Below are 18,756 nucleotides of genomic sequence, written 5' to 3' on the forward strand. Positions count from 1 at the left end.
CCTTGGGTGCAATCCTCATGAACAATGTGGATCTGCCTAAACCTTCCTAAACAAGGAAGTCAAACCTCTAAGTCTTGCCTAAAGTGAGATACTCTTTTCTTTAATTTTTACTGTTTCTTTTCCTTCAAGGCAAATATTTAGCACATACAGAAAGTAGCTAGAATTTAAATATTCTACATTTTATTGAGAACCATGAATTATTGACTCAATTACTTCCTAAGAAGGGGAATATTCATTTTTAAATGTGGCGTTTGTAAAGTAACCCTTTATTATTTCTAAAGCAGTTTCAACATACAGGTACTAATTTTTATCCTCCTAACTCTGAGAGATGGGTAGGGCAGATACTTTTAAGATTTATTTTCTTACAGAAGAGAAAACAGAACTTCAATTATTTGCTCAAAGTCTCAGAGTGGGCAGTGTCACTCTGGACCCAAGGCCAGGTTGTCTGACCCCAAGGCCAAATCTCTCTCTACTCACGCGATACCTCAACATAAAGATGACTCTGGAATCTGTGCTGGTGACGCTTTATTATACAGCTTCTTACTGGAGCACTCTCACAGTAAGTGCTTAAACTGCTGGATAATATTCAAGGAGCCTCTTTCACTAAAACATTAAGTGGTCAGTATGGCTTCTAAGATGATGGTGTGAATCTCCAAACTCTAGCCTTGGTTCTTCCTTCCAAATTGAAGAAGAAAATAAAATAAAAGGAGGGATTAGGAGAGAGGAGGAGGTATTTGTGTCCCCGCCCCCCGCCAAATTATATACTTTTGATTCCTCTGAAACAAATATAATTGAATGAGTCTGGGCTCATCTATAGTGTGATATGTAAGTGTGAGTTTCTATTAAACTTCCTAAAAACCTCATCCCATCTATTCCTCAGCTTATTTGCTACAAGTGACTTTTCAATTCTTGTTCACAGTTATGATGCCCCTCTACATTTTGATTCTTTAATCTTTTGTTTTATTTCAGTTGCTTTATTTTGTGGTTTTACCATTAGAAAAGTAAACAGCGCCCTTTTGTAAAGCTGCATTAGGTTGTCAAAGACCAGTGACTTAATGGAGCCTTTAGTCTTATACCTGTAAGGAGAAAATACATTTGTCACTCCTCCTTAGGGATGTTTTGCTTGGTGAGGTAGAAGAGTTCACTGTTAATTAGCAACACAGCACAGACAGGAAGATGATGCTTTTGTAAATGTAATGTTATAGTCAACAAATTCCAAGTGCTGGCATGGATGGAAGAGCTTCAATTAGGGCCAACCTGAGGGCAGATGGAAACAAGCTCCATTGCTTGAGACGGGTGAGCGTCATTCCTTGGTGTCAACCTGCTCTTATCTAGAGGTGGATTTGGTCTCTGATACTGGAGGGAGGTGTGTGAGTGTGAGACAGAGAATGTGAGCATGTGCACAGATGCTTTCATGATCATTTCAAGTGGTTTGGGAGTCTTCTTGCTGACGTTCAAGGTTTTCCCCTCTCCTCAGAACGCCAATCACTGGGTGACAGGGTGAAGTGGAGCAGAGCTCTAAAAGTGTGTGTGTGCTTATGTGTGTATGTGTCACAGGTATCTGCTTATCTCTACAGAAATCATCATCAGCCTTTCTCTCTTTCTGATCTAAGAGGTCAGGATGGGCAGTGAATGAAGATACCAAGGAATAAGGGTAAAAGAAAAAAATCACTCCATTGGATATGTCTGTCTTTAAAGAGCAAAAAATTACAGCAAAAATTTTGGAGACTTGAAACATGCGCTTTTTTTTTTTTTTTTGCTATACAATTTTTCTGAATCTTGAAGACGTTAAGCTAAGAGAAATAAGCTGGACACAAAAGGACAAATATTGTATGATTCCATTTATATGAGATACCTAGAACAGTCAAATTTATAGAGATAAAAAGTAGAATGAGGGCTTCCCTGGTGGCGCAGTGGTTGAGAGTCCGCCTGCCGATGCAGGGGACACGGGTTCGTGCCCTGGTCCGGGAGGATTCCACGTGCCGCGGAGCGGCTGGGCCCGTGAGCCATGGCCGCCGAGCCTGCGCGTCCGGAGCCTGTGCTCCGCAACGGGAGAGGCCACAACATCGAGAGGCCCGCGTACCGCAAAAAAAAAAAAAAAAAAAAAAGTAGAATGATAGTTCCCAAAGGCTGGGAGAAGTGGTATTGGGGAGTTTTTGTATGGAGTTTGGGAAGGTGAGAAAATTCTGGAGATGGATGGTGGTGATAGTTGCAGAATAATATACTTAATGCCACTGAACTGTACCCTTAAAAATGGTTAAAATGGTAAAAAAAAAAAAAATTAGCTTCATGTTGTGGTTTCCTATGGTGTCATGAGCTGCTAACATCATTTAGTACCTCTAACATGGGCAGTAATGATGACATGTCTCCCCAACGATCCACCATGCCCTGCGGGGCTGTTTCATTGGTGCTGTGGGCCCAGCACTTTCACCAGGATTTCAATTTCATTTCATAACTTCCCATGTTCTGCACCAAACAGCCAAAGCAGCCACTGACATCTGTTGCCTAAAACTCAGCCGATCTGCCAAACTACCTTATATCTAGTTACACACTTCTTTTATTTTAAAATGTGCCCGAAAATATATCCAGGTTAAAAAAAAATGAACTTTTTCAGAATTTAGTCTCTGCTTTTTCATAGAGACTGCTTTATCTCTTTGGGTGACTCAATCTCAAGTTTTGTTTTGTTTTGTTTAATATTTATTTATTTGGCTGCATCAGGTCTTAGGTGTGGCATGCGGGATCTTTCATTGCGGTGCATGGACTTCTCTCTCGTTGTGGCGCATGGGTTCTGGAGCGCGTGGCCTCTGTAGTTGCAGCACGTGAGCTTAGTTGCCCCGCGGCATGTGGGATCTTAGTTCCCCGACCAAGGATCGAACCCACGTACCCTGAGCCTTGGAAGGCGGATTCTCAACCACTGGACCACCAGAGAAGTCCCTCTCAACAGTTTTTAAATTCCTCTCATCCTCTCCATTCTCAAAGTGTTTCCTCCCAAGTCTCCATCAGAATCTCCATCATCCCCCAGAACTAATCCACCATCAGGTCTTGCCCGTTCCTCCTTCTCATTTCTCAAATCAGGCCTTCTGTTCAGTTGCACCAATTCCATCCTAAGTCAGGCCCTTTCTACCTTCCATCATCCACAATCCCATCCCAGTCGTCTTCTCTTCTGCTAGGTGGTACCTGCCATGAGCCACTGCGCAGACACCAAGGGACAACGCTGCCTATACCCCTGCATTGATTTTTTTTCCTCAAAAAAGACTTGCTGTGTTTAAGAAGGGCTGAGATTTCACACTGCAAAATGAGGGCCCTTGTTTGGCCCCAGTGTCTTTATTCAGCCGCCTCCTCCACCTCTGGGCATGGACCAGGCCCTCACCGAACGGGGCCTGCTCAACTGAGCAGACTCAGGTTCAAGTCCCCATCTTTCCATCCCTCCACCACCTGCCTCCACCTTAATGCCTAAACGCCTCCTTATCCTCCATATCTTCCAGGGCTCTGTTTTTGGCACTGACTGCAATCAACTTAGCAATTTTCATTTCCGGTGTCAAAGCATTCTCAAGGGGAAGAATCACGTAAGTGGTACAATCCTAGTGACATCATGGGCACAAGTTCTGGGAGGGCAGCCCTGCGTCCTCTGGCTCTCGGGTCTGTTTCTGAGCTGCCAGGCATCAGGGCTGAAGAGTTTGGGGCTTTCAGCTTTGGAGGAGGAAGGTCCTGCTCGCAATGCTTCTCTGAGCCTGACAGGCTCTGTCTAATTTTTATCACACATAGGAAATGAAACACAGGAAGATAAAAAATTTCCATCAAACCTTAGATTAATATCAAGATGTTAAAGATGTACTTTAGGATGGTAATGGTAATTTTTAAAAATAGGGAGTTCACTCCTTAAGAAAAAATTAGAGACTACCCAATTTCTTTCCCATTAGGGCAACAGAAATTCAAATGAGAGCTTCAACTTGGAATGGCTAGGAGTTAATTATTTAGAGTATAGCGGGAAAACTGTTAAATTACAATGGGCTCTTCATAAGTGTTCTCCAGCCAGGGATGTTGCCCTACTTTTTGAGGGGTAAAAATAGTTGGGATCTGATATAACTCTGTGAGAGGCAGTAGAGCTTATGTGCTGAATATACAGAGTCAGAATGCCTGGACTTCCCGGGTTCAAATCCCCGCCCTGCCACTTCCTTCGATCTGGGTGACCTTGGACTGACTAATTCAACTCTTACATGCCTCAGATGACTGATTTCTAACATGAGGACAGATAATAATTGAATAATCGGACCTATTTCATAGGATTATCATGAGGATTAAAATGATAAAACAATAAAGTTCTTAGGTTAATGTGCACAAAATAAGTACTCAAATGTTTATTGCTATTGCTATTAATTTTTTTTTTTTTTTTTTTTTTTTTTTTTGCGGTACGCGGGCCTCTCACTGTCGTGGCCTCTCCCGTTGCGGAGCACAGGCTCTGGACGCACAGGCTCAGCGGCCATGGCTCACGGGCCCAGCCGCTCCGCGGCATGTGGGATCTTCCTGGACCGGGGCACGAACCCGCATCCCCTGCATCGGCAGGCGGACTCGCAACCACCGCGCCACCAGGGAAGCCCACTATTGCTATTAATTTTAAGAGTGGAAGGATCATACCATTAAGCCTTGTTAAAGAAAAGCAGTCACTGTTTTCCTTGTGACAACAATTGCTTAGAGGGTTCAGGTTTAAAGATATTGCCTTGCAAAACTCACAAAACTTTCAGCTTTAAGACAGCAGTTATGAGGAAAAAATGAGATAAAACATGGAGTACTTGGCACAGTGCCTGCCTGGCATGGAGTAACTGCTCCATAAATAACAGCGATGATTCTCGGAGAAGGTGTCTGACAGAATAAAGCATGTTTCTCGCACTGCTCCTTAAGATAAACCAAACAATCCCACTAATACCAATGGGAGAGTTACTTTTTTAAATTTCAGGTTCTAATTCACATGAAAATAGGCACATTACAACCAAAGCAGCTCATGAAAATTTTCTTCTCAACAGGCAATTCCCTAATCTACTTGTTAAGAACATCGTACATCAGGTGACTCACCACTGTCTGTGAGCTGGGGCCTAGAAAGCCAAGTAGGTGGCCGGTGTCTGCCAGGGCCAAAGGGCATATTTCTCTCTACCATCCCCTTTCCTGGCTGTATGTTCTCTTTCTTGCTCTCGTCTTGCCTTTGTCCTGTTTTTCATTTCACTTATGAGAACTTTCATTTTACCTCATGGAAAGCTGTGAGTTGCTTTGGATTCTTTTCTGGAACAACATGGGCTGCAAACAGAGGCACAGACACGGGGAATACCTGAAAATTACTTGCTGTGCTTCTAATTTATACTTTCCAAATTTGCTATGTGAAGTGCACCTTCGTTTAAAATTTTAAGCAACAAACAAGAAGCTCTCTTTGGATAACGCTAATTTATTTTTGGCCTACGTGTCCCTACTCCAAATCATTTTCTAAGAAATCACTTCAACATAGTTTTGACCTCAGAGAAACAGTGACAGGAACAAGGGGGAACCCCATACATATATTTAAATAGTTATCGATCAACAAATATGTCTAGAGCATCTGCTACATGTGTGACATTATCTCTGCCCGGGTTAGCAAATCAAATTTCCTCGCTATCATGTTTGGTTGTGGGCTATGGACTGGCTTAGATTAAAAGAAAATCAAGACTAATGATTAATAAAGAGCAAAAACTGGGATTGAAAGTTCCACAGATGCAATAATGTCTGAAGTTCATCTAAACTTGGAAGAACCAGAGACCAAGTAACTAAGACTTTTCTGTGTACAACTTGGAGGAGAGAGAGAGAAAAATTATTCACACATGTGTAACACACACACATACACACACATACACACATATATACACAATGTCCTATATTTATGCTCTCTAAGGTTCTAACCTTGGCTTATTCCTTGTCTCTCTAAATACCCATTTCTTGGGCAAATGCATCTACTTTCATGGCTGATGATTCTAAAATAGTTATTTTCGATCTTTCCCTATTCCCCAAGCTTTAGAATCACACATCCAGCTTCCTGTTAGGCACGTCTGAATGTTCTATGGACATTTCAAACTCATTGTCCTAAAAGGAATTTCATTCCAACCCCATTTATCCTGGCAGTGCTTGTTTTCCAGAGCACCCATCAACTTTTCATGTTACACAAATAACTCATTTAGTATGTTTAATCTCTCCACCACCTCTCACTAGAATGTAATCTCCACCATGGCAAGGATCTTTGTATATTTTGTTCACTTTCTTCATCCAGGAAGTCCCTAGGTATGCCAAGAATAGTGTCTGCCATTTAGTGGATATTGCATATGTTTGGTGAATGAATGACCTTTGCCCCCCATGCCCCCAAAGCTGCTCCCACTCCAGCGTCCCCAGTCTCAGCAAAGGGCACCAGCAGCCGAGCCTATGGAAACATCCCAGATCTTTGCTTCCTTACCTCCAATACAGACCCACCAATGTTACTTCCCAGATAGTCTTGTTAGCTGTCCCCACCTCTTTATCCCTAATGCTGCTGGTCTAGTTCTATCTCTGGTCATCTCTCACCGAAATGACTTAGAAGAGCCACCGGAACTGTCTCTCTTTAAATAAGCCTACCTCCGCACAGCCAGATATTAAATGCGAACCTGAGCTTACCATTCTGCTGTATGAAAACATTCAGAGGTTCTGCTTTGCCCAAGGATAAATTCAGGCCCCTCCTTAGAGTCCAGGACCTGGACCCAATCTGCACGTCAGCCTCCACTTTTATCTCCTTGCCTCTCACACGTCCATAGAGGTAACACAAAATAGCTTTTGGTGCCCTGTGCAGACAGCCTGTCCTTACTCCCCCTCAGCATTGCCAATCCTAATCTTTCAAGATTCAGTTTGGGGGTCAGTTCTTTAAGAAGTTTCCTTGACCTTCCAGATTGGCCTAAATGTCATGGCTCTGTATGTTCCCATGGCAACCAACTGAAGGGATATATAAAAAAATCTGGGCAAACATCTGTAATTAACACAAAAGCCTTGGGTTTATATAAGGAGGAAAGGAGTGTTCATAAAAATCCTAGATATGATCTACTGGGTAGGTATTTATTTAAGCACTTATAGGAAGTAGTTGGAAAGAATCCGGTTACCTCGTTCCCAATTTTTGGTAAAGGGAAAAAAAGACTTAATCTTTAAAGTGTTTCATGAGAAAACTGTAAGCCAGAAGAATCCTTGGTTTCCTATCTCTGACTCAGCAGTTTTGTAGGAGGGACGATGCCCTCTGATGTACATTAGCTTCCTGTACGTGGCACACAGAGACACGGAGGGCTGCATCACACACATCGTGACCTGAAGACATCTAATAAGCAGGTGTTATTTCCTTAATTTCATATTGCCAATTACAAGGGGATGGCTGTATTTCAATTACTATGTAAGACCATCCTGATCTAGCTTGTGTCCATTCAATTTAAATGCTCTGTTTTGCGGCATAATTGCACGGTCCATCATCCAGCCCCCCAGACCTCACACTTACTCACACTCTTGCCTGTTGGGCCCTCTTGCTTAAGAGCACACACAGTATTGATGGGGAAAACATGAGCCCATGACATGGTGAGACACACTTTCCTCTGGACCTGTTCGGTTTACTCATTCAGTTTAGAAAAGCGAAGAAAATTAACTATTAGTCAACCATTACATGTCCTTAAAAACATGTTCCCCCACAGGATAATCAGTCTATGAATTGCAGGATTTCTCACCTATATGCTGCGAAGTACACGTGAAAGGAATGAGGTGCATGTATCCAGGTGTGGGTACCTTAAATGCTGCATATTTGAGGACTGCCGAGATTAATCTACAGTTAGACCTTTTAAAGCCGTTTCATTTCAGGAAATAGATTTATAAGTCTCTTACTTAAGGGAAATGTCTGAGTGTCGAAATAGACATCATATGATTTGGCTGGCCATACCAAGATATGGACTCTTTAGCCTAACGGGTCTGCTTACAAAAATATAAATCCAGCTGACTTTACATTATAGGGAACTCTCTTCTTCTTTCACAGCCCTGTACCTCTTCAGCAATTTGTGGGGGCTGTGTCTTCCAGACACTGCTGTATACTGAGTAGCCAGAAAGGAAAATAGGTTATAAAATAGCCTGCTGACTGTAGGCAGCTCTGTTCATTGAGGGATCACAAAGTAAAATACACACAAGGTGAAACCAATGGGAACTTACAGTTGGAAAGAGACTGAGAAAGTAAAAACTCAGACTAGAATTAGAAGTTGCAGATTAGACATCAAAAGGCCTGCGTAAATTCTTGGGCCAGTTTCGTTGCTAATTTACTGGCTTGAGGGGCAAGTCATTAACCTGGAATGCTCTTATGCCACATAGGTACGTTGATATGTACATTCAAACATTTATTTAGTGGCTACTAAATATCTGCGGTGTTGCTAGGTTCTAGAGATAAGACCCTGTCCTGCCCTAAAGACATCGAACAGGGGAGCTGCAAGTCCAGTTGGCATCTCTCAATATCTCCTCTACTGTGCAACTCCCAAAGGTGGGTGCCAGAGTCAGCTATGAAGGTTCGTTACGGGAATCAATCGTGGTGGTTCAGTCCACGGTGGAAAATGTGGAAAAGTCCCTCAAGGAAATGTCAACAGGCCTTCTATCCCCTCACCCCTGATGCCGACATCCTTTGAAACTTTGAGAACTGCTAGTCTAGAAGGATCTTACAACCTCAAAGGGCAGTTCTATGGGCAAAATAATGTAATACGGGAAAAATGAAGACCTAACAGTACAACGTTACCGAATCATTTACATGATCTCTGTGTACAGACGCGGCCAAAGAACTTCAGCAGTTGTTCCTAAGGTCAAGGTCTAATATATATATATATATTTTTTTGTGGTACACGGGCCTCTCACTGCTGTGGCCTCTCCAATTGCAGAGCACAGGCTCTGGACGCGCAGGCTCAGCGGCCATGGCTCATGGGCCCAGCCACTCCACGGCATGTGGGATCTTCCCGGACCGGGGCACGAACCCGTGTCCACTGCATCAGCGGGCGGACTCCCAATCACTGCGCCACCAGGGAAGCCCAAGGTCTAATATTTTGATGCCACTTTACGATTTATAAAATCTGCAAAGACGTTTCGCTTTCATGTAATTTTTCATAGCAACAGGTAAGGCAATACTACCATTTCCATTTATAAATAAAGAAACTGACGCCCAAGTAAGTTAAATAACTTGCCATAATCTTACACCAAGTGAGTGGCAGAGCTGGAAATTAAACCAAGTCTTCTGACCCTAAAGCCAGTCCACTTTCCACCACTAGGGAGAACCCAACTTAAAATATATATATGTGTATGTGTGCATGTGCGTGTGCATATAGGTTTATTCTTTTTCTTAAGACAGAAAGGTCCTGACAAACCTTCAAGGCAAATAAGCAATTCAAATTTAAAAATAAAACGATAAGCTTCCATTGTAAGGTACAGTAATACGGCTCTAAACCAACATTATTGACAAAAAAGGTATTCTGGATGAGACATCTAAGTGTTTTTATATTAAATGTTTAAGAAGAAGAAATAAGCACATATCTACACCCCATTAGACGGGACACAGAGAACATAATATACACTTAAAACAAATGATGTGCAGTCTCCCTATGTAGTCACCACTACACTATCAGACCAAGCATTGCAGCGGGGTGCTCTAGGGCATAAAAGCCTGAAGCCAACAAGCTTGAAGCTCAGACTGCTGTGATTTTCCCCCTGTCCTCTCTCTAGTGGTCATTTCCAGTTCGCCCTGATGTTGTTAGTTCCTTTCGATTTTAAAGGACTCCCCTACCTGCAGCTGCTTAGAAGCCTCTGTATACGTAATCCGAGGAGGAGCTTAAGGTTAAAACCAGAAAACCACCGTAGTAAATATTCAAACATAAAAACTCACATACATGTTTGTATATGTGTGTGTATGTACACACACAGTGACACACACGCAGAGACACACACTAAGGGTACCACACTGTCTCCTCAATGTTTACATCACTGCCCTCATTATTACCGAGCAGGCATAAACAATGACATATAGAGCAGGATTTCCAGGAACTTAAGAATTATGGAAAATGGAAAGAAGAGATTATGAGATTTAGATTTATGAGGCCTTAGGTTGGGTCTAGGTTTGGAGTCATAAGACTTTAATATGGGTCTAAGTTTGGCCTTATGATTCCAAATAGATTAATTGGGTCTGATCCCAAATTTCTTCACCTGTAAAAGCGGAATAAAAATAACATCCATATACCATAATTTTGTGAAATTAGTGCCTCTAATTACATAAAATATTTTTAAAATAATTTCTTATTAAATCAAAAAGTTCTGATACAGAGATAGTCCTATTTCTTTCACACATACACACATGATAAAACAGTAAGCAAATACAAATTACAAAACAAAAACAAGTCATTACTCTCGTGAAGTTTATATTTAAAATTTATAGCCTTGTTTCACAGAGGTAGGTGCTAAAATTCTAATTCCCAAATAAATAGGAAATAAGCTATATTAATAAAAGTCTTAAAAGGCACTTGTCAAGGTTCATTATCCATTACTGATCAGCTTTTCAATGAGAGAAAAAGACGTACAGACATTTAGGCTTTTCCATGTTTATATGTACCTCAGGTGCAAAAACAATTCTTTCCTTAGCTACTTCCAGAGAAACTACTTAAAAACAACAAAAACATCTAGAAAACCGTTTTTTGCAGAGAAGGGCAGATTTTATAAAGAGCCATACATGGGTTCTGATGTGGATGCTGACCCATAGGTCGGGCAACCCAGAGGCACCCTCTCTAAATGTCCTTCGCTCACTGCTTTATTTTTACTCATCACCTTTGTTCACCAATTAGTGAGCCTAGGAGGGGAGCCCTTATGTTGGAAGGTATAAAGCGGCATCAGAAGATGCCAGAGGTATATCTTACCTACTTATCTTCTACTGAGTCCATCACAGAGTTAAGGAAAGAAAGAAGAGGGTGGCGGGGAAGACAATCTTAAAAAATTAAATTGATTTCAGTACTATACATACTTGTTTCCCCCATCTTCTGGAAATCAGCCTTCTGGTAACAGGGCCCACCTTTTTCTCCGGGAAATGCTCATTCCCACAGTTGGTCTAGGTTGTTCAGGTTGGCCGACTCCAGCCAGGACCACCCTATCAGATCACTGCTCCCCCCAGCCACGGTGATTGCGCTGGAGGGGGCCAACGTGAGTCAAGTTCAGTCTATGGAGATTCAACTGGGGGCTTTTATAACAACCCCTGGGAACAGAAAACCTCTTTTCTTCTCACGAGAGAAGCCACATGAGAACAGAGCCAGAACAAAGTCAAGCGATGGAGAGAATGAGATTGAATGCGAATGACCTGGCTTAAGACCATGGCTTGCCCAAAGCCATGCCCACATGAGGACTTTCCAGTTATGTGGGCCAATGAATTTCCATTGGTGCTGAAGCCAGTTTGTGTTGAATCTTCTGTCACCTGTAACCAAGAGCTCACACCCCGAGAAAGAAATATGGAACTCCTATTACCAATTCAATGCTGGGTTTGGGGACTACTAAATAATTAATAGTGTAAATAATGTAAAATCATGTACTATCAATTAAATAATGCAGATTCAACCTCAGAAGCACAGAAATAGCTACTTGGTCAGCTTTTTTTTATCCCAGAACTAAGGACATTTCCTTGTGGTCCTCAGCAAAACAAACATTCAAGTCATTTATGCTTAAGTCTCTGAAACACCAATTCACCTCTCAGAAAAATGTCCTGAGAAATACACCTGCAGGAATCTTAATGCTGAACTCCTTAGTAAGAACTGTGTCAATTACACAACACTTTTCCTGATAGCAAAAAATTCTACACTTTGACCAGTCATAGTAGTCAACATTAATAAAACCATCAGGCCTGAGCCTGATGTTAATTAATTGCTTGGAAGTGAAGCTGGAGAAAGGCAGAAACAAACGAAAAGACCATTTCTCCTTAGTAAGTACAATTACTTGGACAGAAGCAAAAGCTAGACTACATAACTTAAAGAATCTCAGTCCAATTTTTCATTTAATGTACTGGTTTGGAAACTTTCAGTAGGAACGAAGGTAGGACTCAAATGGGGACCTGGACTCTCAAGCAGCTGTTAAATGACCTTATTTTGTAAGGAACACAACTTAAATTACACACACGATCCTGATGTCAATGTTTTAACTTGCCACCAACACATATATTTATACAGAAACAGACCAGGCAGACGTGCTGTAAAAAAATGGTCTTTCTGATCATGCAAATTAAATTTATGGTGACACAGAATGATTCTGATAAGTCTAAGTGAAAAAAAAAAAAAACTGAGACAAACCAACAACCAAAACAACCAGTATTTCTGACTGGTTGCTCTTAATCCACAGTTTAGAATTTTGGCCATTAAATATTGCTCGGTGGAGAATCTCCAAGTGGTTTTTAGACAAGGCATCATTACTCTTTATCACTGACAGATTACATCCAAAACTAAGGACAGATTACATCCAAAACTAAGGACATTTTTGAATTATTTCCCAATAGTGCTATCGAGTTAACCTTGCAAGTAAACTGCACACCAGGAAAGAAAATGTGTAAAAGGAACACCCACATGAACATTTACCTTCCACTGCTCTTTTGAAGAACACTTTGCAGCTGCCGCAGGTCACTACACCATAGTGACATCCTGAAGCCTCATCCCCACACACCAAACATATTTTGGAAGGTCTTGAGGATCCAGTGGAAACACTTCGTAAAGTAGAGCTGGGGAAAGAAATCAAGATTTAAATAACTACAGTGTAGTGGCACATTCGACATGCTGTACAGCTTAGCTCAATATCTGTCAGTCATCTTGGTTCCATCAATGAATTCAATATGGTCCCATCCCGAGTGACTTAGGAAATGAAGGCAAAATCCTATGAGGGGAGTAATGTATCAAGAATTCTCTATAGCAAAGCCTCTTCTCAGTACTAAGAAGTCATAAATAATCCCATATAAACTTTTCTCTTCCTTTTCCTGTTTTTGAGAACGTTTACCAAAAAATATTATTTGCATTCTAGGTGAACAGAGAGGAGAGAAATCTTGAGCCGAGTCATCACAGAACTATTTTTGGCATCAAAGGGCTATTACAATACTTCTCAACTCTCTTCACTCGGACTCAGATTATATCTCAATTTATGCCAGATAAAAAACTCTCCCCTCTCCAAAACAATCCACAAATTAAAATTCAAATAATTCTTGTCTCTTTTGCCGGGAATTTTACTCCTCCAAGCTCCTGCATATTCTCCCATGTTACCTTACCTAGGTATGTTCAAATTGCTTCCTTTTGCTTACTAATTTAAAGGGGCACAGTCAATACTAAAAACAAGCCATATATGGTAACTATCTCAGGTACCTTTCATGGTAAGAAACTGAAGGGTGCAGTTTTTAGGGACAAATTTAACCTTTTAAGCAACAATCTACATGAATCCTTTTTTTTTTTTTTTTTTTTTTTTTGTGGTACGCGGGCCTCTCACTGTTATGGCCTCTCCCGTTGCGGAGCACAGGCTCCGGACGCGCAGGCTCAGCGCCGTGGCTCACGGGCCCAGCTGCTCCGCGGCATGTGGGATCTTCCCAGACCAGGGCACGAACCCGTGTCCCCTGCATTGGCAGGCGGACTCTCAACCACTACCCCACCAGGGAAGCCCTACACGAATACTTTTAAAGGAGACTCTTCTCAAGCTATATTACATATTCCCGTGCCGGTTTATGGCACAATCTGAACAAAATTGTCTTAAATTCTAATAAGGTCTCATAGTTCAGTGACCGATGTGTGCCAAGCAGGCAAAGAATTCGATTTTTTTTTTTCATTCCTAGCCCACATGCACTTATTGAATATCTACCCACAGGTCCTGTGCAAGGTACTGAGGAAATAAATATAGACTGCTCAGTCCCTGTCCTCAAAGTTGGTGGAGACATGCAGCATTATGGTGTGTGCTTAGGTGCGGGGCAATATGGCAGCACATTGTAGGCTCAGCCTTCCATACTGGGAAAGCTAGGAATATACCAGTCAGCAGCCTTCCCCAAAGGTGACAGCTGAGCTGAGTTCTGAAGCACGACTAGATGGTAGCCAAAGACAGGGGCAGAGCAAACAGAATGTGCAACGCGAGCTGGAATGTGAGAGAAATTCGAGCTGAACGTGTTCAGAAAACATTGGGTAGATTTTTTGTATGTCAGCACCATCACCTTGTTGTCCTAGCTTTATGTCTCCATGTAAAACAGCAGGAACATAAAAACTCAAAGAAAACATACGAAATGGCTAGAATGGTGATGATTTCTGTTTTTCAAATTAGCTAAATGTGATACTATTGCCTTCGTGATTTTTTTAAAATTGATTTTATATGTTTTAACTACACTCTCACCAAAAACAGATGAAGGAACAAACTATGCAGCTGCTCAGAGCACTGCAGCATGACCGACTTTCTAGAAAAATGACTTCTTAAATCAAAGGCTGAAACAATGTTCTCCAAAGTTGTTTCTCCTTCTGAGAAAAGTGCTCTTTATTATTTTTATTAGCGTCCTTTGACTTCTTTATGGCATTCAAAACATTCCATTTCAGCCCCAGTAACTTCTTCGGCATATTGGCCAGTAAAACTCAACCCATACTCTGACTCTCTTACGCTTCACAGGAAAATACCATGATTGCATAAACAATTAGAATACAACTTAAAAACCATCATTAACATGTAAGTGCTTTTTTACAACTGCAAGCATACATGGGATTTGTATTTAACATTTTCGTGAGCCTTGGTCTTGGTCCTCAAACTGAAGAGTCTCTTAACTTTGGTCTTTGGAACTCTCCTCTTCTATCCAAGTACACTTTCCTTGGCTCAGTCAATGGCAACTGCTATGGGCTGAATCGTGTCCTTCTCCCCACTTCCAATTCCAATGTTGAAGTCCTAGCCCCTAGGACATCAGAGGGTGACCTTTTGTTTTAAACCGAAGTACAGCTGATTTACAATGTTGTGTTAATTTCTGTTGTACAGCAAAGTGACTCAGTTTTTTATCTATGTCTATATCTATATCTATATATGCACACACACATTCTTTTTTATATTCTTTTCCATTATGGTTTATCCCAGGATATTGAATACAGCTCCCTGTGCTATTCAGTAGGACCCTGTTGTCCGACCATTCCATATATAATAGTTTGCATCTACTAACCCCAGACTCCCAGTCCATCCCTCCCCACCTCCCCCTCCCCCTTGGCAACCACGAGTTTGTTCTCTATGTCTGCGAGTCTGTTTCTGCTTCATAGATAGGTGCATTTGTGTCATATTATAGATGCCACGTATAAGTGATATCATGTGGTATTTGTCTTTCTCTTTCTGACTTACTTCACTTAGTATGATAATCTCTAGTTGCATCCATGTTGCTGCAAATGGCATTAATTCATTCTTTTTTATGGCTGAGTAGTGTTCCATTGTGGATATGTACCACATCTTCTTCATCCATTCATCTGTCAATGGACATTTTGGTTGTTTCCATGTTTTGGCTATTGTGAATAGTACTGCTACGAACATAGGGGGTGCATCTATCTTTTTGAATTATAGTTTTGCCCGGATATGTGCCCAGGAGTAGGATTGCTGGATCATACGGTAATTTCATTTTTAGTTTTCCATCAGAGTGTAATCTTATTTGGAAATATGGTCATAGCAGATATGATTAGTTAAGATGAGGTCATTTTGGAGAAGGGTCATCCCTAATCCAATATGATTGGGGTTCTTAGTAAAAAGAGGAAATTAGGACACAGACACACACAGAGAGAATGCTGTGTGAAGATGAAGAGAGTGATACTCGTACAAGTCAAGGAACGCCAAAGATGGCAAAGAAACCACCAGAAGCTAGGAAAGAGGGATGGAACAGATTCTCCTTCACAGCCTTCAGAAGGAATTAACTCAGCTGACACGTTAAACTTGGCCAAGCCTACAGAACCATGAAACAATATATTTCTGTTGCCGAAGCCACCCACTTGTGGTACTTTGTTATGCAGCCCTAGCCAACCGATACAGCAACTTGGACTCATCCCTGACTCTTCCTTCTCCCTAGTTTCATTCTCAATCTGTTCAATTCTATTTACTTTACCCTCAAAAAACATCCAGATTCTGATCACTTCCCACACCTCCTCTGGGACCACTCTAGTCCAAGCCATCAACACCTCTTCCCAGGATGTGTGGAAGCCTGTTCGCTCATCTTCCTGTTTCTCCTTGCCCCCTTCCTTCCCCTGTAGCCAGAACGGTCCTTATTCATTCCTTTGCTCAAAACCATCCAAAGGCTCAGAGGAAAAGCCAAAGTCATCCTATGACCACAGGGCCCCAATGTGGCCCCTGAGACCTTACTAACCTTTCTCTCGTGCTTGCTGCCCTTCAGCAACACTGGCATCCTTGCCAGACCTCAAACACACCAGGCGTGCCCCCACTTCGGGGCCTTTGCACGTGCTGCCCCCTGTTCACCCAGATATCTATACAACCCCACACCCCCACCTCCCTTCAGGGTGTCATCCAAATGTCACTTTCTCAGTCAGGCCTTTTCTGCCCCCTCTACTGAAGACACCCCTTCTTCCAAACCCCCTTCCCCTTCTGCTTTATTTTCCTCCCTAGCGCATGTCACCAGCTAACATGCTGTGTATTTTCCTTCTTTAGTCTGTTTATTGTTTGCTTCATCCACACAAGAAGGTAAACTCAACAGGGGCCTGGATTTGCTTCTGTGTTATTTGCCACTATGTCCCCAGGGCATGGCATAGTCCCTGGTACATATCAGCCTCCCAATTAACACTTGGGATAAATGAGTGATCTCAGATGACTGGCCTTTTCATCAGTTTTGAACTCCTACTGCATTCCTTACATATAAGAATGTGATTGGTTTTTAACTGTCTTGAGAGTGAAAAGTATGTAGTGGAACCGAATGCAGAGAAGTCAAAGCATAGCATCAAAAAGATGCATTGTGAAATCCCAATTAAAACAGTAATTTGGCTCAATGACAAAATTAAAGCAAAGGTGGATTATTTTTCCTTCTTGTTCACTAACATCTCTCAATGACAAGGGAGCACACTTGCCTCTACGTGTCTCTCGGCAGCCCTCTGCTTCTTCGGTTTCTGTAACAGTGTACTGAGCTCAGTCTCTATTTCTCAGGCTCTTTCTCATTGTCTATATCACCAATGTAGATTTTCTTTGGCGTTCTACCTTTGGCCATCTTTTTTTCTCATTTCTACACTTTATCCCTTAATGACCTCATCCACTCTCCCAGCTCAAACAGCTCTCCTGGTGAATGACTTCCCGAATCTTTATATCCAGCTCCAACCTCTCCCCAGTGTTCCAATTTCATGTGTTCACTTCCTTTACATAACTTCCCAGCCTCTGTGGTCTACTGGCTTCTGGAAGGGTACTGCCATCTGCTAGGCACCCAGGTTCAAACCTTCATTAACACGTCTAGTCAGTTACCAAGTTCTGCTTGTCCAGGCCTGTCTCCCATCACTTCTCTCCACCCTGTTGGGAACCCAGGTTCAGACCCTTGTCACTTCCTCAGGCTTCTTCCCCAACCCTCCAGTTCATTCTACAGTGGCTGACAAATGACGTTTCCTGTTATACAGTTCTGATTCTAGTACTGCCCAGTTCAGAATCTTCCATCATCCCTACACAACACCACCATAAATGATAACGTTCCTGTCCCTCTTCCTTTATGCCTGCCCCTGCAGGTCCTCTCACGCTTGTGCTCGCCCCACTGCAACATTCCTGTTGAGGTGCTGTGGGTACCACCATCTGTACACCTACCCCCGCTCCGACTCCTGGGAAAACTGTCCATCCTTCAAGGGCCCCTAATGTTCTCCCGGCAGGATGCACCTCTCTCCCTTCTCCTGATTCGCTTTCGTGAATTCCTGATTTGCTCACCCCCTCCCCCAGCAGTCATCACTTCTGCCCCGACATTCGTGATTTGTGTCCTTATCCTAACCCTTTGAGGGCAAAGACCTTGTCCTCTGCCTCTCTGTACTCTCTGCTGCCATTAGTGTGGAGCTGGGACTATTTATTGAATGAATGAAATCACAACCTTAATCTCATCACAGCAGAACATAAATTTCCAAAAGGCAATTTTAAAGAAGATAAATGAATGAGGCCAAGGTTATAGGTTCAATTCCTATATGGTTCATTTAGCTTTGCACAGAGGCGAAAAAACATCCGGGGAGACAGACTATCCTCAAAAGCTCAGCGAGCTATCCCACAAGCGTCTGCATTAGTAACAAAGAAGACAGGCCACAAAGTGTGGACGGGTCAGGAAAACTCCAGTCTCCACTGACACCCTTTCATGTGATTACCTCTGAAACTGAAAGATGGGACATGGTTGGAAGGGTATATGTCTGGTTTCAGGAAATACATTATTACATTTTATAAGCAGGGAGAGGGAGGAGAGGAAAAGGAGGAGAAGGGAGCAGACCTTGAACTCACTTGTTAGATTCTGGGTTATATCAAAACACAAAGCTTATTGAGTGATTTTTGGATGTAAGAATTCACCTTTATAGTATGTAGAACCCATTAACATCTTATAACATCTAAGCATCTTCATGGGATGTGAGTCCCAAACACGCAGGGAGGGGTAAAGGCAGGCACAGGAGCTCAGTAAGGAAGCCTGGTTCCGGTTCTAGCTCAGCCACTAACTGATAAAACCTTAACAAAATCACCTCTCCTCTTCGGGCCGTAATTCTCACCACA

The 18,756-nt window shown here is 42.2% G+C and overlaps 1 protein-coding gene across 1 annotated transcript in view; it reads right to left on the reverse strand.

Annotated features, from left to right (window-relative positions):
• Positions 1 to 18,756, reverse strand: part of NR3C2 (nuclear receptor subfamily 3 group C member 2) — a 368,768-nt gene that overhangs the window by 180,987 nt on the left and 169,025 nt on the right. Inside the window, exon 3 of the mRNA XM_060147724.1 lies at positions 12,639 to 12,778. Within this exon, the coding sequence (XP_060003707.1) occupies positions 12,639 to 12,778 (140 nt within the window). The remainder of the gene's footprint in view (positions 1 to 12,638; positions 12,779 to 18,756) is intronic.

The sequence above is a fragment of the Lagenorhynchus albirostris genome, chromosome 4 (assembly GCF_949774975.1).
Source record: "Lagenorhynchus albirostris chromosome 4, mLagAlb1.1, whole genome shotgun sequence".
Taxonomy (NCBI): domain Eukaryota; kingdom Metazoa; phylum Chordata; class Mammalia; order Artiodactyla; family Delphinidae; genus Lagenorhynchus; species Lagenorhynchus albirostris.